Source organism: Cuculus canorus, chromosome 19 (genome assembly GCF_017976375.1).
Source record: "Cuculus canorus isolate bCucCan1 chromosome 19, bCucCan1.pri, whole genome shotgun sequence".
In the NCBI taxonomy this organism is placed as follows: Eukaryota; Metazoa; Chordata; class Aves; order Cuculiformes; family Cuculidae; genus Cuculus; species Cuculus canorus.
The window spans coordinates 10695841-10717406 of NC_071419.1; the positions used below are offsets into that span (position 1 = coordinate 10695841).

General features: G+C 53.1%; 2 protein-coding genes across 2 annotated transcripts; one reads left to right on the plus strand and one right to left on the minus strand.

Annotated features, from left to right (window-relative positions):
* Positions 1 to 2311: 2311 nt before the first annotated feature.
* On the minus strand, positions 2312 to 15914 carry ANAPC2 (anaphase promoting complex subunit 2). Its single transcript, XM_054083979.1, has 13 exons — positions 15821 to 15914; positions 12969 to 13591; positions 11795 to 11927; positions 8877 to 9051; positions 8632 to 8751; positions 8018 to 8135; positions 7758 to 7939; positions 7469 to 7610; positions 6660 to 6735; positions 5931 to 6134; positions 4178 to 4307; positions 3624 to 3859; positions 2312 to 2871 (listed from the first exon to the last, which is right to left on the minus strand). Exons 1-13 carry the CDS (start codon positions 15899 to 15901, stop codon positions 2659 to 2661), a joined length of 2433 nt encoding a protein of 810 aa, XP_053939954.1. The 5' UTR covers positions 15902 to 15914; the 3' UTR covers positions 2312 to 2658.
* On the plus strand, positions 15890 to 21566 carry SSNA1 (SS nuclear autoantigen 1). Its single transcript, XM_054083985.1, has 3 exons — positions 15890 to 15969; positions 16935 to 17134; positions 19750 to 21566. The coding sequence occupies exons 1-3, from the start codon at positions 15900 to 15902 to the stop codon at positions 19876 to 19878; spliced, it is 399 nt and encodes a 132-aa protein (XP_053939960.1). The 5' UTR covers positions 15890 to 15899; the 3' UTR covers positions 19879 to 21566.

The window sequence follows — 21566 nt, forward strand, 5'->3', positions numbered from 1 at the left end:
CTCATCCATAGCTCTGTTCTATGCAATTTGACCCCACAGGTCCATTCGATGTTGCTGGGAAAGATCGGGGCAAGAAAGATGCTCATTTTCATGCCCTTCTCTACTCTGACCTCCTCACAGGGAGGCTGGGAGTGCTGCCAGGATGGGGTGCAGTTGGGGTGCACTCAGCACCCAGCCTCGAGGGGTGAGGAAGCACCACAGGAGCAACATATCCACTTGTACTCAGATAGAAATAAACAAACCTTTTGGCATCTATAAGGAAAGCCGACCCAGCCGAGGCGCTGGCATCACTTACAGCCACTTTCCTCGTCCCAGCAGCCAGCCCGGGCTCCCTCGGTGGCCAGGGACAGCCCAAGCTGCCAGCAGTCCTGATGCAAAGCTGGTGGTTTCTTTGATCTCAAAAGATCAAAAAGAGACATTTCCCCACCCCGTCTCAGCACACTCAGCCATGCGTTGGTCAGACACGCAGCACAGAGCGGGACAGGACATGGCAAAACCCAGGCAGACACCGACCCTGCTGCCCTGCAGCCACCTGACTCCCCAGATGCTTCCACGAGCCCAAATCATTTTCTTTCCTAAAAAAAAAAAACCCAAAAAACCCACAAAAGCAAACAGGAGAAGCTGTGAAACGCAGCCGTGGACTCTGTGCCTGCAGCACATGTACCAAAGAGATGTCCTCAAGGGATGTCCACACCACTCACCCCCTCTCGCTGCCTCTGGCCCTCTCAAAGCATGGGGGATTTGGATGGAGCCCAGTCACTTTGTGAGCCGCTTCGATGCGTTCTGTGGTGGGTGAGCATCTAAGCAAAAGCTGAGCAAGGGCGCGAGGAGCTGAGCAGCCTTTGAGGGAATGCTGAGAAGTCTCCAGGAGGCATTTGCTGTAAGGGAGTTTCCTGTATCCAAAACCGGAGAGAGAAAACCCACCAGGACTGCTGCAGGAGCACCAAGCAGGCAGCAGAGTGACTGCCTGAGCTGTGGTTTGATAAGATGCGTTTCATGTCCTCAATGCATGGGTCACAGGTGCGGCTTCCAGGAATGTTCCCAGCCACATCCCACACCAGGCGCAGCAGTGATGAGACCCTACCCAACCTCAGATGAGAACGGATCCAGCCGAGTGTCCTCCCAGGGTCTGGTGGGGCTCCTTGTACTTTCAGGCATGGATTTCCCTCCATGCCTGCTGTGATTTGCAATGAGCTGCTCCTCATCTTGCTTGGAACAATAGCCTATACGTTCCCAGACTGGGGTTCATGACTGACATCACGAGAAACATTGAGCTTCACAACAGAATGCACCGACCAGCTTCTGGTGCCACAAGACCACGAGTGAAGCGCCAGGGGGAAACAGAAACTCAAGCTCTCACCCACAGGGGAAAAGCTGTGAAGTGGCAGAAGGGGGAGGCAGGCACCAAAACCGCACTGCCTGCAGTTGCATGAAGGATGCCCACAGTATGGGACTTCGCAGCCTCTGAAAAACAAGATTAAACGTTAAATACAGGCTGTTTTCTGTGTTCCACCAGTCTCCTGTGCAGCGGTGCAGCCAGGGTTACAGGCAGCTCTGGGGTTCACGTTGTGGCCCCTTCCACACCTCAATTCCAGCTGCTGCAGTGCCCACAGGCTGGGCTGGGAGATGCAGCAGAGGGAAGGAGACTCCTTGTGTTGCGGAAATCCAGTCTCAGCTTCCCAGAAAGCAAATTTTTCATAAAAGCCAGATTTCTCCAGCATATTCCTCCCACCCGGAAAGAAGGACTGGGGAAGCCTGAACGCTACTGAGTGGACAGCGAACAAAATCCTGAAATCCATTGCCTGATCTCGGAACCAAGATGGGACGCGATGTTTAAGCAATGGAGCTCAGGGATTGCCCCATCCAATGGCCTCGCAGATCCCAGTGGTGCCTCTCAAGGTCAGCAGCCACAGGGAAAGCAGCCGTTTATTAACGCCATAGCAAAGCAATCCTATCCGTGCCTGTGTAACCCCCTTCCTTATCCTCCAGGACTAACCAGCTTGCCCCGAAGAACTCTTACATCTCATCCATCTAAAGCATTCTTTATCCCACACTAAAATTATTCCACATAGTTTAGGAGTCTCAAATAAGAGTGAGCGGACCCTGGAGTCTTTCTCCCACATAAACCAAGGGAGACAGCACGAACACTTGATTTGTGTAGAGTCTCGCTCATCGCAGCCAGCTGCAAAACACAGCTACAGCCACACAGAGAGATCCAGACAGCAACTGGAGCCACCAGCCCCATCCCAAACCCTCCCGGGGCTATGGATGGAGACTGGAGGAAAGGAGAGGTGCCCGTCAGGCTGGGGAGCTTCCTGCAGGCCCTTTCAGCATGGGAAGGCTGATGGCAAGGGTGCTCTTCTGAGAGGAAAGTAAAGTGTTGGTACCATCTGAAAAAAGATGACTGCTGTGTTTTATTAACCAGTGAAGTGAAACAGGCACTCATGTACAGGAGGAAATGGAATCAGGGGGAGCAGACCCAGTCCCAGAACTCATGGGGTGCCTGTCCCAGCCTGCTGCCAAGCTGTGTCCATGTGTGGTGCCTCCTTTTGGGGAAACAAACACCCAGAGCAAAGAAAGCACCCAGCAGGATGCAGAGAACTGGGCAGCGCAGGCGCAGAGAAGTGACACCAAGGAGAAAGTGAGGGCACTCACAGTCTAGTTACAGTTCTTGGGCAGGCGATAGACACCTCCGGAGTAGATGAGCTGCTGGTCCCGGACCTTCTTCTGGAGGAAACCCTGCAGCTCTTGTATATCGATTTCTGTGACCACCGGGCCTGTCATCACAAACATCTTCAGCATGCTGTGAATCCTCTCCAAGGACAAGCTCTCGAGGTTGGTCAGCATGGCCTGGATGTATGTCCAGAACAGCTGCAGAAGGGACAGGAAAGCAACAGTAAATACACCGACACCTACACCACGAAGAGAAGGGGTGCTTTAGCATCCCACATCCCAGAAGCAGAGCAGGGCTGTGGCTGGCAGTAAGTTCTTCTCTCAACCATGAGCACATGGCCTTTAAACACCCAAGAACAGCATCAGGTGTTAGGACACAGAGCTAGAAAGCGGGATTTGATGTGCAGTACACGCATGACCCTCAGTGGATAAACACCAGTACGACACCTCCAGGTTGTACAGCAGCACAACACACACAACGTGACACACGGGCAAGAAAAGCACTGGAAGTGTCCAGGAACCACAACACAGAGAAGACAAAAGTCCAACTGTTAGTGCTGGGTAAGCTTTTTTGGCTGTAAGTACCAAAAAGCACTGCTTGGGTGAATCCACCTAAGTTATGACTATTTTGAAATATGAAATCATGTCTCAGGCTTTTTAAACTAATAAAACACATTCAGAGATGTCCAAACAGTTGCCTGAGCCAGCAGCCATCCAGGCACTTCTGTAGAGGGAAGGCTGCAATCCAGGACATGCACCAGTGAGCGTTAATCAAGAAACGCCCAAATCAAACCCCCTCCTGGTGCGCTCAGCCACTTGCACTGGAAAATGCAAATCCAAAGCACAAATTGAATCTATCACCGTAATCAGATTCCCCAAATCCAAAAGCACAGGATCTTTCTCCATCTCTCTCCCAGCTTCACAAGCAGCCCAGACACACGGTTGGGTACCTGCAGCTCCTCCTCCTTCTGGTCAGCCTGTGAGGCCATGGCAGAATCCCCCTCCTCGTCACTGTCTATCAGAACGACCTTCTCCACCTGGTCCTTCTGCTCCTCCTCAATCACAGTGAAGGTGCCCTGGGGCTCTTCACGCAGGACACCCTGCTGCAGCCACAGTGTCATCTTACGCTTCAGCGATGTCTCGGGCACCTTGAGCACTTCACTCAGCTCTGTCAGTGTCCAGGTACCTGCAGAGACCATGGATATCAGAGAAAAGCACAGGACATCCACCCACCTCCACTGCTAGGACTCAGCAAGAGGATGAGGAAGGCTGGGGAGCAAGCAGCCGTGTGCAGCCACTGCCAGAAAGCAGAGTGGGTTCTGAGCTGTGGCCCTGCTGGGTGCTGTCACCCAGGAGAGATGGAGACCTGGCTGAGCTCTGTGGTAGATCCTGAATCAGGTCTTGGTTCTGCTGCCAGAGCTCTTGGAGTACCAGAGTAACATGGCCTTCCGACCCACGAGAAGAGACTTGGATGGGAAGACCAAGTCTCTGCCACAGCACTCACTCTTGGTCTGGAAGTGCAGAATGATGGCAGCATGCACCGGAGAGACAGACAGGGAGAGGGTGCGATCCGCCAGCTCCACGTCCAAGCTCACCAGGCCCAGATGGTGCTTCCAGTTCAGGGTCCTCATGGCCTGGAAAAGAAGGAAGCAGCCACTCACAACACATCTTCTAACAGGAACCACCAAGTGCTGCGTTATCGCTAACGCCTCTCTACCACTGGAGCCAGATGCGCTCCAAACACCTCTGCCAGATACAAAAGCTCCTCCTCTCCTCCTGAGTTGCCCAGCACTGCCATCCCCTGTCTCTCTACGGTAAACATCCTGCTCGGCACAAGTCTTCGTTCAGTCCTTGACCAAGACTAAGGGCCCTCTTCTGCCTGAAAGCCACTCAGTCAACTCTCTGGCAGGGTAAGCACAGGTTGAGGAAGTACTGGAAGACCAATCAGGTCACTCAGGACAAACTCCTCCTGGAAAATAAATACCCTCTGGGGCAGGATTTCCTCAGAAGAGAAGCAATCTCTTCTGATACTGATGTGAAAAGAGCACTGCTTTCTTTGAAGGCTGAGGATGTTCCAGCATCCTCTCCTAATTTTTTGCAGGTGCAGAAATCAACCGTCTTCCACATCTGGCACATAGGTACAGCAAGAGACAAGTCGGGACCTAGAATTGAGTTTCCCAGCCTCACAGCAAGCGTTATCTGGGATATAATGACAAGGTCAAGAGAGGACACAGAAAACCAAGCCTAAAGTGGAGTCTGAGTACAAGTGGAGACACCAAATTGGCAGCAAAGAACCAGCTGCACATGCACACACAGACTATGCTGGCATGACAGCTAGACCTGAATCCTCCATTCTCCAGGTGTGTGGTCTGCGCTCCACCAGGTAAGACAACGCAGGATGATAAAGCCAAGACCACAGCTCTGGAAGTGACCTAGATCACTACTTGACTTCCAGACATATGCTCCTGCTTCCAACTCACTCAGTTTGCGCAGAGCAAGATGCACCTCAGCCTTCTTTATTTCACTGACTGCCATGATCAAGCGCCTGGAGAGCAGAAGGATAGTGCACGGGGGCTTGTATTTGCTCTGGATGCCTCTCTCTCACCTTTCCATGCTGTTTATAAAGGCACAGATTTAGTCTTCATCTGAGCCACAGTCCAACTGACCACAAATTCTCAGGTTTGAACAGTCTAAGATGGAGTTCAGGACTCCAGAAATGAATGAAAATGCCCAGGAGAGACCACAGGCAGAAGAGGAAAGAATGTTCACCCAGCTCCAGACTAACAGCAAACCTTAAAATGAGATCATGTTAATCGAGTTTCTTTTCCAGAGAACAAACAGGGAAGAAGAGTGCCAGAGTACTGAAGAAGAGAAGCCCAACAGGGACAGGATGGCACTGCTAGAGAACTCGGGTCAATAAGCTTAGGCCAGACTGAAGATACCCAAGAACTTCCACCTCAATATCCATTTAACTAACAAACACCGGCATGTTTTAGAAAACTCTCTTCCAAACTGCAGTCACTACTATTGCTCAGGCACCCCACGAAGAGGTACACCCTTCTTTCGGCCATAGCTAAGCTAGCGCAGCTTCTGACCCTGACCGAAAGCTGTGGGACTTTGAGATTCCACTGTAACAGTGTGGGGGTACTGGCAACTAAAATTTAAGAGATGTTAAAAGGTACTTTGCAAAAACAATGCTATATAATGAAGTCAGAAGAGCAGGCACCTTTTTTTAAGTACAGTTAAGGTCGTCTCACCTTTAATTTCTCATACTTCTTGGAATAAGCTTCCATGGCTTCCTTGACCTGCTCTGGAAGCTCCAGCTTCTCCTCTTTCAGCGGTGGCCAGAACTCACTTGACAGGATAACAGCAACGAGGCTGAACGGGGGCCTCTCCTCCTCTGGGAGCTTCTCTTCCTCATCACGGATGTTGGCATTGATGCGTCGCGAGTCAGCCATATCCTGGAAAAGGCAGGGGAAGATGAGGCAGCTCCTTCTCTCCCACGTCAGTGCTAGCCCTCAGCAAAGAAGCTTGAACGAGGTGACTAACATCTCCAAATGATGATGGGGACAATGGGAAGGACAAGACCTAAAAAGACTACTAAAAAGACTGTAACATACTTGGAAACATTTGTGGGAAGGTTCAGGAAGGGCTACCAGCCTACACAGGAGTCCCTCCAGACCTGCGTTATTCCCACAGTGCTCCAAGTGAACTAAACTCCTGAGTCCCAACCCTAGAGGAGATGGGGGAGGCCAGCTCTTCGATGCCAGACTACTCTACTGAAGGAAGGGCAAGAGAGACCACAGCACCAGACCACGGCAATTAGGATTTTGAATGCATACCTGCCTGTCACAAACCTGCCCCCTTACTGGGATTCTGGGAACTCTATTTCCCTAAAAGATCCCTTTTTGAGTCACTTCTCAAGTCCCTCCCCTTCCCCCATGAACTCAAATGCCCAAGACTTGAAGTTAAAGAAGAAAAGTTACTTTTAACATGACTTCACAATAGTGCATCTGAGCTTCCCCAAACCGCAGCTTCAGCAGCTCCACATTGCGGATTTCCCTGATAAGAGAAACATCACATTAGACACAGATTCCTCAGTCAGACCGGCCAGGCTTGGCCTCCATCCCATGCAAGTGCCAAAATAGGGAGTCCCTGGCCCAAGGGTGCTCTTCCTAGGAAGTCTTGTAAAGCACATTCTCTCAAGAGGATGCCTGCTGGCATCAACATGAGGAACAACCAGAGCCAGCTTTCTGAAGACCTTCCCTTTCACTTGGATGAGCTCAGCACTTCACCATTCCCCTCGACAACGCAGTGCAGCCTCAGTATTTGGTGAGCCACTTGTCCAAAACTGCCCACCCCAGCCATGGCTCACGCTAGCTGCATGTCACAGAAAGGAAAACCACTGCAGCTCTTCAATCAAGAGATACAGTTGGGTTGCTACTGAGGTTTCTTGAAGCTTCAGCGTTTTTCCTTACTTTAACACTTTCTGCTGACCCTACTCAACCTGTGCAGGTTGTGAGAGCCACCAGAACGCATAAGACAGAGCTAAGAGGGTGTTGGTGCCTCCAGTTTCCTACCTGCTGCCCTACCAGTGCAAGCCAGGGGCAGGACTGAGCACAAAACAGCCTGAGAAGAGCCTGAGAAGTTCTACATGCAAACCCAAAGTTGCTGAGGAAATGGCCAAAGACATTCCTGGCTCCAGAAACAGGTGTTCACAGGACTAAGTCTGAAGCATACCTTTATCGGATGATTTTACCATGGAAAACCCTAAACTTGGATGTTTGGAGCTCACCTCTCAGCACTGTAATTGAACTGATGGAGCAGCCGGTCAGCCAGAAGTGTGCGGTATTCGTTGATAAACAGGTCCTTGCTGCCATAGATGCTCACCAGCAGGCTGATGATGTCTGAGGACCGACGTTTGGAACTTGATTTGCCTAGTGGAATCCAGCAGACAGTACATGATTAACAGAGACCTGTCTCAGCCCAGCTCAGCTCTGGAGGACCAGCAAATGAGCTGCTCAAGACCACAGCCCACCAGGAAGAACTGCAGTCTACCAGGACTTCTGGTCTTGGCATCTAACCTGGATCTGCATCAACCGGGTCAGGAACCCAGTCCTCTGGTTCTGCAATGTCATCATCACTCTCCTGGCCATTCTCCAGCGTCACCGGGTCAGCTTTCGAGAGCTCGTTTGCAAGGTCACCGGATCCCTCAGCATCTCCTGTGAGACCAGCCACGATCTGCCGCACCGTGTCTTCCCGAGTCCTGCCAACAGGCAAGGGGAATGGAGGAAGGGAAGGAGAGGGACAGGGGATGCGTAGGAAGGCCACACAAGCTTCTTACCTCAGATACTTCCTGATGGGCTCACAGGCGACCTCCAGGATAACCATCGAGGGATCAAGCTCCCGCAAGGCCTTGATGGCCGAGATATAGAGGGTGATGATATCAGATGTGTTGACTCCTACACAAGAAGGACAGAGGGAGTCAAGAGTCCCAAAGCACAGCCTTGATGCGACGAGCTTGGATGCTCCAAGCCCTCTGTTCAATCTGTGGAGCTAAAGGTTTCTCTGCCCTGCAGCCCCAGCCAAAGGGAGAGATCGGACCCACATCTGAAAAATTACCAACTGTGAACACCAGCTCAGAGCTATAACCCAGCTGTGCCCAGACTGCACACTGGGAGCTCAGATCACACACATCTTAACCCAAACAAGCCTTTACTCACCAGACCAAACTAATCTTCTCGCTCAGCTCCTCACCATACCACAAAAACAAGGCAAAAAGGGGCTGATATAATCCATTACTGCCACCCATGCACACTCCAACACGGAGAGCACAGGATGCACACGGCCTGGCTGCCTCTCAGTCAAACACAGAATGAAATGATGGCTCCCAGGACATCCCAACTCATTCCCAGGCTTCTCACAGTGTCCTGACATATGTGGTGATGTAAAACCCACCAGGATGCAGAAGTCGCACTTCCAGAGCACTTTTCAGGGACCTGAGCAGCTCCTGCCTCTGATTAGTTCTTTCCAAGCAGAACTTGAGGTCCTCCACAGCAGGCTTTGACTCTGGAAAATCTACAAACCAAGCACCGATCAGAAACAGTGCCAGGGACAGAGACAGGGTGGTGCATTGAGGGGTGAAGACAACATCTATTTGTCCAAGTCCAAGAGTGAGTGAACACTGAATGAGTCACACCTACCTCGAATAATGCTGAAGAGCTCTTCGATGCGCATGCTGGCGTAGATGCGGTAGAACCACCTTTGGACATGGCACCGCCAGCGCTTCAAGGTGCTGCTGGCTTCTGAAGAGGAACGTGCCGAAGGATCATCTTGCAGGAAAACCCTGCTGAGCCAGCCAATCACCTTCTCAATCCACTGCAGGAGAGGGAGAGTACGGAGATGGTGGATGCCACAGCACAGCTCTGTCCTACGCCTACCTATCATCAGGCAGCGACCACGGCAAGCAGAAATAGTGAGTGTTACCTCCAGCTGCTCTCCAAACGCATCCTGGTCTGGTCTATGCAGGGGAAAGCCTCGCTGCAAGAGTCTGAACTTGAACTAAATATACAGGATACAGACTATGCAGATGAGTGTGAGAAAGGGTGACTATGAACCGTGCACAGGCACTGGGCTCCAGAAAGGAGGGAGCATATTCCAAAACTTCGGGACTATTCTATTCTTGCAGAATTCCAGTCCGTTCTATGCCTACAGATCAATTCTCTTTATGAGAATATGAGCAAACATCACATCATCCTTGGCCCAAAATGTCTACGAATCCCTGAAGTCGGTGAAGAGCAAGCCAGCCATCCCAAGGGCTCATAGAGAGCCAAACTCAGGCACTCAAAATCAAGACCTCAAATAGCAGCCTAACCACTGGACAATAAAATAAAAACCCGAAGAAAGAGCACTAGAAGGTTAATTTTTATATTCGAGATTTAGTTTTCTACAGAGAAACGTGCAATTCTCGCACTCCAAAGGTGCTCAACTAAAACACACAGATGTTCAAAATAAATGCTTTGTCTTAATTTCTCCTTTAAGGTGGCAAATCCACAGCACTCCCTGGGACGGTATTTGAGTATTCATAGCTGTTAGATACTTATGGTTTTCAATAACCAGATTCCAATAGCCTGAAACAGAAACACTAAGTCAAGGTCAAGTTTGCTGATGTTAATTTTGAATTGTCTGCTTGCCTGAGGAAACACTGAAGAAATCCATGAGCTCTGCAGGATGAACCTAAGAGCTAATGAACACCTGGGCATCAACTTGGGCAGAACAGTGGGAAGGATGATACAGAATTCTCCTACAGGAATAAAGGAGAGGACTATTACTGACACAAAGCACTCATTTTTAAGGACTACAATTATTACCAAGCAAACACATTTTCCCCTGTGAGTTTTATCTTCTCCAAGTGCTCCTGTTACAGCCTGATTATCAGCACCACTCCAGAGTGCTGTTGCTGTCTGTGAAGAGGGGGTTTGCTGTCAGCACTTGGACTTTTAGCAAGTTGCTTCTCAGACTTCTCCTCTTCTACCTTGAGCTTGCCAGGCCTCAGCTATCAGGACAGTAAGAACATCGAATGAGTGGGAGGAGGTCACAAAGATGATTCGAGGGCTGGAGCACCTCCCATAGGAAGAGAGGCTTAGAGAGTTGGGGTTATTCAGCCTGGAATAGAGAAGGATCTGAGGAGACCTTAGAGCAGCTTCCAGTTCTGAAAGGGGATCCAGGAAAGCTGGGGAGGGGCTCTGGATCAGGGAGGACAGGGAGAGGATGAGGGGAAACACTTTTAAGCTGAAAGAGAGGAGATTGAGATAAGATCTTGGGAAGAAATGTTTTGCTGTGAGTGTGGGGAGGCCCTGGCCCAGGTTGGGCAGAGCAGTGGTGGCTGCCCCATCCCTGGAGGTGTTCAAGGCCAGGTTGGATGGGGCTTGGGCAGCCTGGTCCAGTGGGAGGTGTCCCTGCCCATGGGAAGGGGGTGGAACTGGATGGGTTTTAACGTCCATTGCAACCCAAACTATTCTAGGATCCTATGACTTTTGTCTTGAAGTCCCTCATTCGGACATGCTCCAAAATTCTGCGGCCAACACGCTGGCCTTTCCGAAGGGTGGGAGTAAGGGGACCTTCTACGACATCTGACAAGCAGAATGCAGTTGCATTTTCTCTGGTGCCCTTAAAATGTCCTTAAACACTCCGGGTCCTCCAAAAGCATTTCACACTAGCTACAACAAAGCGTTGCACAGCAACTAAAGGGAATTAAATACTAAACAACTGCCGATGTTTGCAGACAACAAAAACAGCCGGCATGGCAAACAGGCACGGCAACCGGAGCAACCACAGAGAGCAGAGGGGTTTGCGTGGCAACCTCGCTTTACACAGTGTTCTTTGATGCAGGCAAAGGCAAGGTCACGCATGGAGGAACAAAGAGCACGGAGCAAGCCAGCAGAGCCACGATTGTATCCTGGAAGAGCCATAATCCAGAAAAGAACTTTACTTTAAGGTCATACTGGGTAAAAAGCCCAACATGACCTCAGTTTCAGATAGCAGCAAAATGACTGGGTAGCTGCACAGAAGGGTTTTAATTCTCTACGAGGCCCACTGGTGAGATCAATACCAGAGCATCATCTCCCATCCTCACTTCTAATTTTAAAGGCATGCTGAAAATTGGAAAAAGTACAGAAAATAGCCATTCAAATTCTAATCCTGGGCCCAGCTACACAGAGGGAGGGTGTTCTGCATGCAAGGTGGCACTACATAATCTTGTAGTTGGTAAAACAGTGGCACAGAAATTCCCTCATGATGATGGATATCACCCGGTGAAATGCAATCATAGAATGATAGAATCACCAGTTTGGAAACAACCTTTTGGATCATTGAGTCCAATCATTCCGATCTGCCACTAAACCATGTCCCTGAGCAATGGTCTGTTACACACAGACCACAGCAAACCTTTCCCTATAGCAGAAATCAAACTGAGGAGTTTCAACCACCTCTTCTCCAGGGATGGTGGGAGGCAAAGCCCTGGGCCAGGCAGTTTCAGGTGGAATCAACCTTGAGCCTGAACTGCTGAGCCAGTAACAGAAGGAGCTGCACGTCACCGAAGGTGCCCACGCGCCTGCCTTACCTCCTGGAACTCACTGAGGAAGGAGTGCTCGTATTCCCCCCTGCACCTCTGCTCCATCCTCTCCTCTATCATCTTGTGCAAGATGGTGGTGACAGCATCGGCGCTCACTCTCTCCAGCAAATTCAGCCGGCGGCTACAGATACAGACAAGGACCAGAGTCAGATCATGTGGTACAAGCAAACAAAGAAGATCTCACTACCTGAAGGCACCTTCCTCCCTGTAGGCTTCACAGACACAGGCCTAGCTCTGAGTTTAACTGCTCCAACAGCCCTCACAGATGCAACATATATGTAATACACGACAGTACCACTATCCCACCTTGCTTAGAAACACCATGTTCCAGTCACCAAAAGCTTCTTCATAGACTCATAGAATGGTTTGGGTTGGAAGGCACCTCGAAGCCCATCCAGTTCCATGGCCTGCCATGGGCAGGGACACCTCCCACTGTATCAGGGGGCTCCAACCTGGCCTGGAACACCTCCAGGGATGGGGCAGCCACCACTGCTCTGGGCAACCTGGGCCAGGGCCTCATCACCCTCACAGCAACACATTTCTGCCTAAGATCTCATCTCAATCTCCCCTCTTCCAGCTGAAAACCATTCCCCCTCGTCCTGTCCCTGCACTCCCTGATCAAGAGCCCCTCCCCAGCTTTCCTAGAGCTCCTTTCAGTACTTGAAGCTGCTCTAAGATCTCCCTGGAGCCTTCTATTCTCCAGGCTGAACAACCCCAACTCTCTCAGCCTGTCCTCCGATGAGAAGCGCTCCAGCCCTTGGATCATTTCTGCAGCCTCCTCTGGACTTGCTCCAACAGACCCATGTGCTGAGGACTGCAGAACTGAACGCAGCTGTGCAGGAGAGGTCTCACAAGAGCGGAGTAGAGAACCACCACTTCCCTCAACATCTTAGAAGGGTTTGCGTCTTTGTGCGCAGACAGCCTTAGAGCAAGAGAAAGTATTCTTACATCCAGGGAGAGGAACTTTCTGCCTAAAGATCCGCCTTATTCAACCACAAGCTGCAGAAACCCTGTGTCACATTCTCTGCCCAGTACCGCGAGACAGCCTGACCTCACCCATTAACTCCTCCTATTTTCAGATACCAAGAGAACCTGCTGCCGCATGCCCCTCCAGCCCATTCACGTGTTCTGAGGGACAGCCACCACCCCAAACCGTACATACAGGATGTCATTGAGCTGCTGAAACTGCTCCATGGCTTGGGGGCACCAGCACTGCTCCTTCTTGCTGCTGCAGCCTGCGCACAGCGGGCCCTCTCCTCCACCCTCCTCCGTATCGCTCTCCTGCTCGGCTTCACTCATGCTGCTCTCACACTCGTTTGTTCCATCTTCTCCTTTCTTCCACTGCCGCATGTATATCCTGAAAGTGCGGCTGTAAAACTGCTGGATCATTTCCTGGAAGGATTTGGTCGTGGTGAAGAAAAGGATGGCTCTGAGCATGGTGTAGACCTTTTCTTGCAGTGTCTGAGCGCCGGTCCCCAGGAGCAAGCCTGCCTTAGTCCAGCGCTCCAGCAGCTCCAGGCTGTTCAGGTAGGGCTCCAGACGGCGCTTGAGAAGACAAAACGCATCCAGGAGGAGCGCAGAGCACTGAGGCTCCTCCGCTGTGTTCTCATACTGGTTGATGCAGTTCCAGAACTCGGGAGCTATATTTGCCTGAAGGTCGGTCTGCAGCACCTCTATGAACCATTCCTCCACAACGGAGTGCAGGTCGTAACACCGCAGCACGTCCAGCGCTGCCCGCAGCTCAGCATCCTTCAGCGGCTCTGCAGCATCGGACCTCGGTGCTGCCTGGAATGCAGAAAGTAAACCAGATAAGCACACTGAAAAACTTCTCTTGGGGGACCTGGGGCAGCAGAGGCTGCTTGTCTCAAAGAAGGAGACCAAATGCAGGTGGGCTCTGCTGTCACAGCACCAGGGAGACCTGTTGGGTGCTCAGCTCATGCGGGAAGCCCAGTGCCTGCCTCCCAGGCCAAACACCCTCCACTGCTGTCCCCTTGGCTACTGCAGGACCCCTGCGTCGGCGAGATGGACAGGAGCCACTCTCAGGCTCCCAAAAGCCAGGCTTTTGGGGAAAAACCTTCCTGGGCAACGTTCACTCCCTCAGGGAGCACCAGGAGCAGCAGGGATAGGGGAAGCAGTGCTTCTTTTTGACCCCTGCGCTTTCACGGAATCATAGAATCTTTAAGGCTGGAAAAGACCTCTAAGATCATCCAGTCCAACCATCAGCCCAACCCATCATGCCAACTAAACCACGTCCTGAAGTGCCATGTCTACCTATTTTTCGAGTCCCTCCAGGGATGGCGACTCCTCCACTGCCCTGGGCAGCCTCTGCCAGGGCTTCACCGCACTTTCCACAAAGAAGTGTTTCCTAATATCCAGTCTCCCCTGGCACAACTTGAGGTCATTTTCTCTTGTCCTCTCCTTTTCCTGGTGCGATCAGGGAAAAGGGGGCAGCCAGACCTCCAAGAACCTTCCCTTTCAGCCCTCAGCAAACACAAGCTCCACACTGCCAATCCCCCTCCCTTTCTTTCCAGGCAGAGGCTCCAGCTGTTTCTCTCCCACCCGCCCTATGGCAGTGCTGGAAACTGGACGCATGGACAGAGGGCACCAGCCAGGCTGGGGGGGGTGGGGGGTGAGGCTGGGGGCCCCTCACCACCCCAGGGGCTGTGCCTGCCCTGACGGGGCACACGGAGTCGTGGGGAGCAGGGAGTGGCACAGCCCCCCCTGCCCCTGGACCCCACAGCCCCTGTCACCCCATAGCCCCCACAGCCCCTGCAGCCCCTCATAGGTGCCATTGCCCCACAGCCTGAGCCCCCCTGAGCCCCACTGCCCCTTGGGCTCCCCGCAGCCCCTGCTGCCTCCACTGACCCACTGTCCTACAGCCCCAGCCCCCTTGCAGCCCCACTGCAGCCCCTGCTGCCCCACAGCCCTCCCGGTTCTGGGACCCCTGCAGCTGCTACTGCCCCCACAGCCCCAGCCCCCTTGCAGCCCCACTGCAGCCCCTGCTGCCCCACAGCCCCCCCGGTTTTGGGACTCCTGCAGCCCCTGCTGCTGCTACTGCCCCCACAGCCCAGCCCCCTTACAGCCCCACTGCAGCTCCTGCTGCCCCACTGCCCCCACAGCTCCTGCAGCTCCCCGCAGCCCCCACTGCCCCCCTGTAGCTCCTGCAGCCCCACTGTCCCCACAGCCCCGCCCCCCCCCCCCCCCGCTGACCCCCACTGCCTTCGCAGCCCCCTACTGCCCTGGACCCCCGCAGCCCTCAAAGCCCCCGCTGCCCCCCCCCCCCCCAGCAACCCCGGGTCCCCGCAAGCTCCTGCTGTCACAACCCCTGCAACCTCCGAAGCTCCGGGAGCCTCATCAACACCCCCCCCCGAAGCCCCCAGACCCTCAATTCCCGCAGTTCCAGCCTCCAAACCCCCGCCAGCCCTGCAGATGCAGCCCCAAACCCCGCAGCCCCCCAAACCCCGCAGCCCCCAGGCCCGCACCCTCAACCCCACAGCCCCCTAACGTCGCAGCCCCCAAACCCCGCAGCCCCAAAGCCCCCAAGCCCACACCCCTCAACCCCGCACCCTTCAACCCAGCAGCCCCCCAACCCCGCAACCCCCAACTCCGCAGCCCCCCAACCCCGCAGCCCTCAACTCCGCGGCCCCAAAACCCCGCAGCCCCAAAACCCCGCAGCCCCCCACACCCCTCAACTCCGCAGCCCCCAAACCCCGCACCCTCCAACCCCGCAGCCCCCTAACCCCGCACCCCAAAACCCCGCACCCCAAAACCCCGCACCCCAAAACCCCGCACCCCAAAACCCCGCAGCCCCAAACCCCGCAGCCTTCAACCCCGCGGCCCCAAAACCCCGCAGCCCCCCAAACCCCGCAGCCTCCGCAGCCCCCAAGCCCGCACCCCTCAACCCCGCACCCTCTAAGCCCGCACCCCAAAACCCCGCAGCCACCTCCAACCCCGCACCCCCCAACCCCGCAGCCCTTCCAGCCGCTCTATCGGCGCAGCCCCGTCGCCGCTCACCAGCCCCAGGGCGGCGGGCGGCACCAGGGCGGTGCTGAGCCGGTGCCAGGCGGCCGAGAGCCCCGCGCCCGCCGGCTCCATGCGCGCCGCAGGAAGGGGCGGGGCCATGAGCAGCGCGCTGCGGAGATACGAGGCGGAGCTGCGGGATAGTGAGCGGGGCGGGGGCTGAGGGGGGTCCGGCGGGGCGCGTCGGGGCTCAGGGGTCCGTGCCCGCGGCTCAGGGCTGTCGGTTGGTGCCGTGGGGTCAGGGCTTAGCGGTCGGTGCCCGTGAGGCGGGCAGTCGATTGTAGGATCATAGAATAGTTTGGGTTGGAAGGGACCTTAAAGATCATGCAGTTCCAACCCCCTGCCACGGGCAGGGACACCTCCCACGGGATTAGAGTGCTCCAAGCCCCATCCAACCTGGCCTGAACACCTCCAGGGATGGGGCAGCCACAGCTTCCCTGGGCAACCTGGGCCAGGGCCTCACCACCCTCAGTGTGAAGAAATTCTTCCTTCTGTCCAGTCGAAATCTGCCCCTCTCCAGTTTACACCCATTGCCCCTCATCCTATCACCACAAACCTTTGGAAACAGCCCCTCCCCAGCTTTCTTGTAGCCCCTTCAGATACTCTCCTGGGAGCCTTCTCCAGGCTGAACAACCCCAACCCTCTCAGCCTGTCCTCGGGTGGGAGGTGCTCCAGCCCTCGGATCACCTTTGTCGCCTCTGGACCTGTTCCAACAGCTCCATATCCTTCTTACATTGAGGATTCCAGAACTGGACACAGTATTCCAGATGAGGTCTCCCGAGAGAGGAATAGAGGGGCAGAATCCCCTCCTCGCCCTGCTGGCCACGCTGCTTTGGATGCAGCCCAGGACACGGTTGGCCTTCTGGGCTGCGAGCGCACATTGCCGGCTCATGTCGAGCTTCTCATCGATCAGCCCCTCAAAGTGCTTCTCTGCAGGGCTGCTCTCAATCACATCATCCCCCATCGTGTACTGGTGCTGTGGGGTCGGTGCTCAGGGCTTGGTGTCCACAGGGCTATCGGCCAGTGCTGTGGGTTTGGGGCTCAGTCTTAGTGCCCATGGGCCTGTCTCTCAGGGCTCAGTCTCGGGGCTCACTGTCGGTGCCCACAGGGCTGTCGGAGCTGCATGCCCGGCGGTCGGAGCTGGCAGAGCGGATCGCTGCAGAGCAGACGGAGCGGGAGAAGCTGCAGGCCCAGCTGTGGGCACTGACCGAGCGGCTGGCGAGCAGTGGCGAGAGCCTGTCCCGGCTGCTGGCTGCCCACGCCGAGCTGGACCGAACCATCACCGAGAGTGAGGCCACCTACAGCAAGGTACGGGGGACACCTGGCACTGGGGCGAGGGATGCACTGCTGCCAACGCAGCCCGGCAGGGCAAACACATTGTGGAATCATGGGATGGTTTGGATTGGAAGGGATGGTGTGGCCAGCACATCCAAGGAGGTGATTCTGCCCCTGTACTCAGCACTGGTGACATTGCACCTCAAATCCTGGGTTCAGTTCCGGGCCCCTCGCTGCAAAAAGGATGTTGAGGCTCTGGAGTGTGTCCAGAGAAGAGCAATGAAACTGGGTAAGGGGCTGGAGAACAAGTCTTATGAGGAGCAGCTGAGGGAACTGGGGTTGTTTAGCCTTGAGAAGAGGAGGCTGAGGGGAGACCTTATTGCTCTCTACAACTACCTGAAAGGAGGTTGTGGAGAGGAGGGTGCTGGGCTCTTCTCCCAAGTGACAGGGGACAGGACAAGGGGGAATGGCCTCAAGCTGTGCCAGGGGAGGTTCAGACTGGATATTGGGAAAAAATTTTTGCAGAAAGGGTGATCAGGCACTGGCAGAGGCTGCCCAGGGAGGGGGTGGAGTCACCATCCCTGGAGGTATTTAAAAGACAGATAGATGAGGTGCTCAGGGACATGGTTTAGTGGCAGATAGGAATAGTTGGACTCAATGATCCAAGAGGTCTTTTCCAACGTGGTGATTCTATAATTCTATGGCCTTCAAGCCCATCCAGTTCCACTCCCTGCCATGGGCAGAGACACTTCCCACTGGATACAGTTGCTCCAAGCCGTATCCAACCTGGCCTTGAACACCTCCACGGATAGGGCAGCCACCACTGCTCTGGGCAACCTGGGCGAGGTCCTCCTCACCCTTATCATGAAGAATTTCTTCCTAATCTCTAGTCTAAATCTTCCCCTCCTCCAAGCATCCAGGTGGTGCAAAAACATCCAGGTGGTCCACAGAGTGGGCCCTTGAAAGAGACCTCACAAATGGTCTCGGGGGACAAAGAGGAGGAAAGTGGAGATGAGGGACTGACCAGTACTGTGAGTCTGTGCAGGTAACGCCACTCCAGGAAAGCCAGACAAGCACATCACATCGTTCTCTCTTGCTGTGTCCTCCTCTCCTGCCATGCCCTTCATCTCCAACTGAACACCTCCGCAATCATCTCAGAGTAGAAATTCTGGACCAGCCAAGGGGTGGGAAGGAGAATGGCACAAGGGCTGTGACCATTGGTTCAGTTACAGGGAGGGCTCACCTCTTCGCCTCTCCCATATTCTCACACCCTGCCAGGCAGGGACTGCCCCATCCTGCATACGGGATAACAGCTGCATTCACTTTTCAATTACACACCACTCAGCTTTTTAGATGAATAAAAGGATCTTTGCAGCCTGCTTTCAGATACACAATGATCTTCCCTCTGTTGGGAACAAGGGGCTGTTCAGTCCAAGAGCATCCTTCCCCTACTGGCTGCTGACCACGCTCTCCTGTTCCCCTGCGTTCTTTTAATGTGGCATCAGATCCTCTTCATCTCTCAAAGTCAGTACTTTCCCATGACAATTGTTTTTCATGTGAGGTTGTGGCTGTTTACTCAGCCTACACTCCAAGAACTGATGGTTTGGGGTGAAAGGGAGAACTTGCATAAAAATAGAACTGAGTAGAAATTGTGTTGTAAAGCTCTATGAACAAACAGCACCTTTTAAAAGAAACCTTAGCCGAGACAGAAGTCACAGAGCCCCAGCCTACAAATGAGTTCATGTTTATTGAAATTAAAAGACGGTAGGTAAAAAGCAGAGGTAGGTAGGAAGGGAAACGCAGACAAAGAGAAGCATTAAAAAAGTTCCTTTCCTGTGGATCTCCAGCTCTGGTCTGTAATTGCACTCCTTTCCCTTCCTCTGGCCTCCAGTAGTCTCAGGACTCCACCTTCTTCCGTGGACAGGATGGCAAGATCCCACCAAGATGTTCTGCCATTGTCTTGCCCTGTGGGGCACTTACCTTCATCTCTCTGACTGCTTAGTGATGTCCACGAGCTCATAGGAGCAGAAATTATCTTTGTGACTGCAACCTTATGATTGCATTTTGTTAATGTGCATTTGTCTGCTGTGTTAAAATTGCTACATGGTGAGATGGAAAGGCAGCAAGGTCTCCGGAACCTGCTGTAGCCTTGCTTCCACATGCATAGTAAGTGAGAATGTATAGAATATATTCAATATCAGCTAAAAGTAGAAGGGAATCAATGAAAGGAAAGATTTAGCATGACCTACAGTCATTGAAGAGTTGAATGAGTCTTTAAGCAAGAAACCTAAAGCGTGCAGCTTTAACAGTGGAAAACAGCTGAGCAGAATTTATTTGAAGCCCAGGTATCAACACCTCCCTTAAAAAAAAAACCCCAAACTAAAGTTCACTCCTCAGCCGGTATCAGGAAGTTCTCTGCCTCGTGCTCCAAGACAGATAAATTGCTTATGGTGTTTTGTACTCAGTACATGGCCATGAAGCAGAGAAATTCCTAATGATACGGGACAGTTTATCACTGAGAATTAGGTATTCGAGGGGCGGGAGAATCCCTCTTGCTGCAAGGTAGGTCAGCTGAATTCAAAGGGAACTCGTAAGAGAAACAGTTTATATGAAAATAAGCTGGGTTTGTTTCTTTCTTTCTTTCTCAGATTCTGGAGAATTCTCAGGCATTGGGAGGCATCCTGAAAGGACAAGCTGGGAATGCTGGTAAAGCTAGTGAGCTGCAGAGCACTTCAAAAGAAAAAGAAAATCCAGCACGTGGAAAAAAGCCCTCCTAAACTTGCTTTTCAACCTGGCAAGTCCTGTAGGTCTGGGACAGCTGCTGTTCTGCTAGAAGGATGCCACGTTTATTAAAAGTCTCTGTATTGCAAAAGTAAATCTTCCTTTCAGATGCCCTCTGGTATTAGTTAGAGATCTGCTTAAAGTTAGAGGATTAACTTTAGCTAGAGATCAGGTAGGCATCCTAAAAAGAAATACCCTTTATATTAATAGAATGATGGAATGGTTTGATTCAGAAAGGACCTCAAAGCCCGTCCAGTTCCACCCCCTGCCATGGGCAGGGACACCTCCCACTGGGTCTGGTTGCTCACAGCCCCATCCAACCTGGCCTTGAACACCTCCAGGGATGGGGCAGCCACCACTGCTCAGGGCAACCTGGGCCTCACCACCCTCACAGCAAAACATTTCTTCCAAGATCTCAATCTCTCACAGATCAACAGGAAGTGATGGATCTGCTAATGTTTCTGCCCCCAGAACAGCACTCACCTTGCTTTGCCAAGAGCAAGCGAAGAGTTCATCTGGTACAGACAAGGATTAGAGTACAAAGCCGGGAAGTGCGACAGCAGCGCTCAGTGAGGCGCAAATCCCAGCTACAAGGCAGAGCAGGCAAACTGGGTGGAGTGGAGAAGCCAACAGCACACTGGGGCCCCAGGGGCTCTTGTTGGGAAGCACACGCTGCTCTCACGCTGCCGCTGAGCCTGTCTGACCCAGAGAAGGAGGCACAGAGCTAATCCACAGAGAACAGCACGCAGAATAGCAGTTGGCTGGAGTCAGGAGAACAAGTTGCAGGTCATTGTTGGCTTTAGCATTCCTCACTGATCCACAGCAGAACTAAGTCAGTACTGGTTCAGACACCCTGCCCTGAATTTTAACTGCAAGCAGCTTTTGCTCCACCCCTTGCAGTTTTGTTATGGTGCAAATCTGGAGACAGGACTGCCTTAAACTGGCCTGAGCTTTTCCATGGTGCAAGATGCCCATTGGGATGTTTTCTGGTAGAAAAGCCGTGCATAACCTTCCAAACATAGTCCCTGATCTCTTTTGTGTGCACATCTGCTGGCTGTAGGCACTGCTCAGTCACCAGGTCTGGTAACTTGTTCATCCCTTAAATCCAGCAGTCACCAGCAATCCTGCAGTTTCCCTCATCCCACCCTAGCTTCAGCATCTTGCCCTGAAGTATTTCATTAATGGGAGAAGCCTCAGCATATGGGATTCTCTGCTCTTTCCATGCTTCTTGTGTCATGGAAGACGTGCTGAAAGCTGCATTCCACTCCTGGGAGGTGACGGGGGTGGGGGCAGGTAGGATCATGGAATGGTTTGGGTTGGAAGGGACATTAAAGCCCATCCAGTTCCACGCCCTGCCATGGCAGAGACACCTCCCACTGGATCAGGGGCTCCAAGCCCCGTCCAACCTGGCCTTGAGCACCTCCAGGGATGGGGCAGCCACCACTTCCCTGGGTAACCTGGGCCAGGGCTTTCCTGCTCTCATCATGAATTTCTTCCCAATGACCAATCTGAATCTCCCCCCTCCCAATTCAAAGCCATTCCCCCTCATCCTATCACTCCAGGCCCTTGTAAAAAGCCCCTCCCGGGCTTTCCTGGAGCCCCTTCAGTACTGGAAGCTGCTCTAAGGTCTCCCTGGAGCCTTCTCTTCTCCAGGCTGAGCAACCCCAACTCCCTCAGCCTGTCC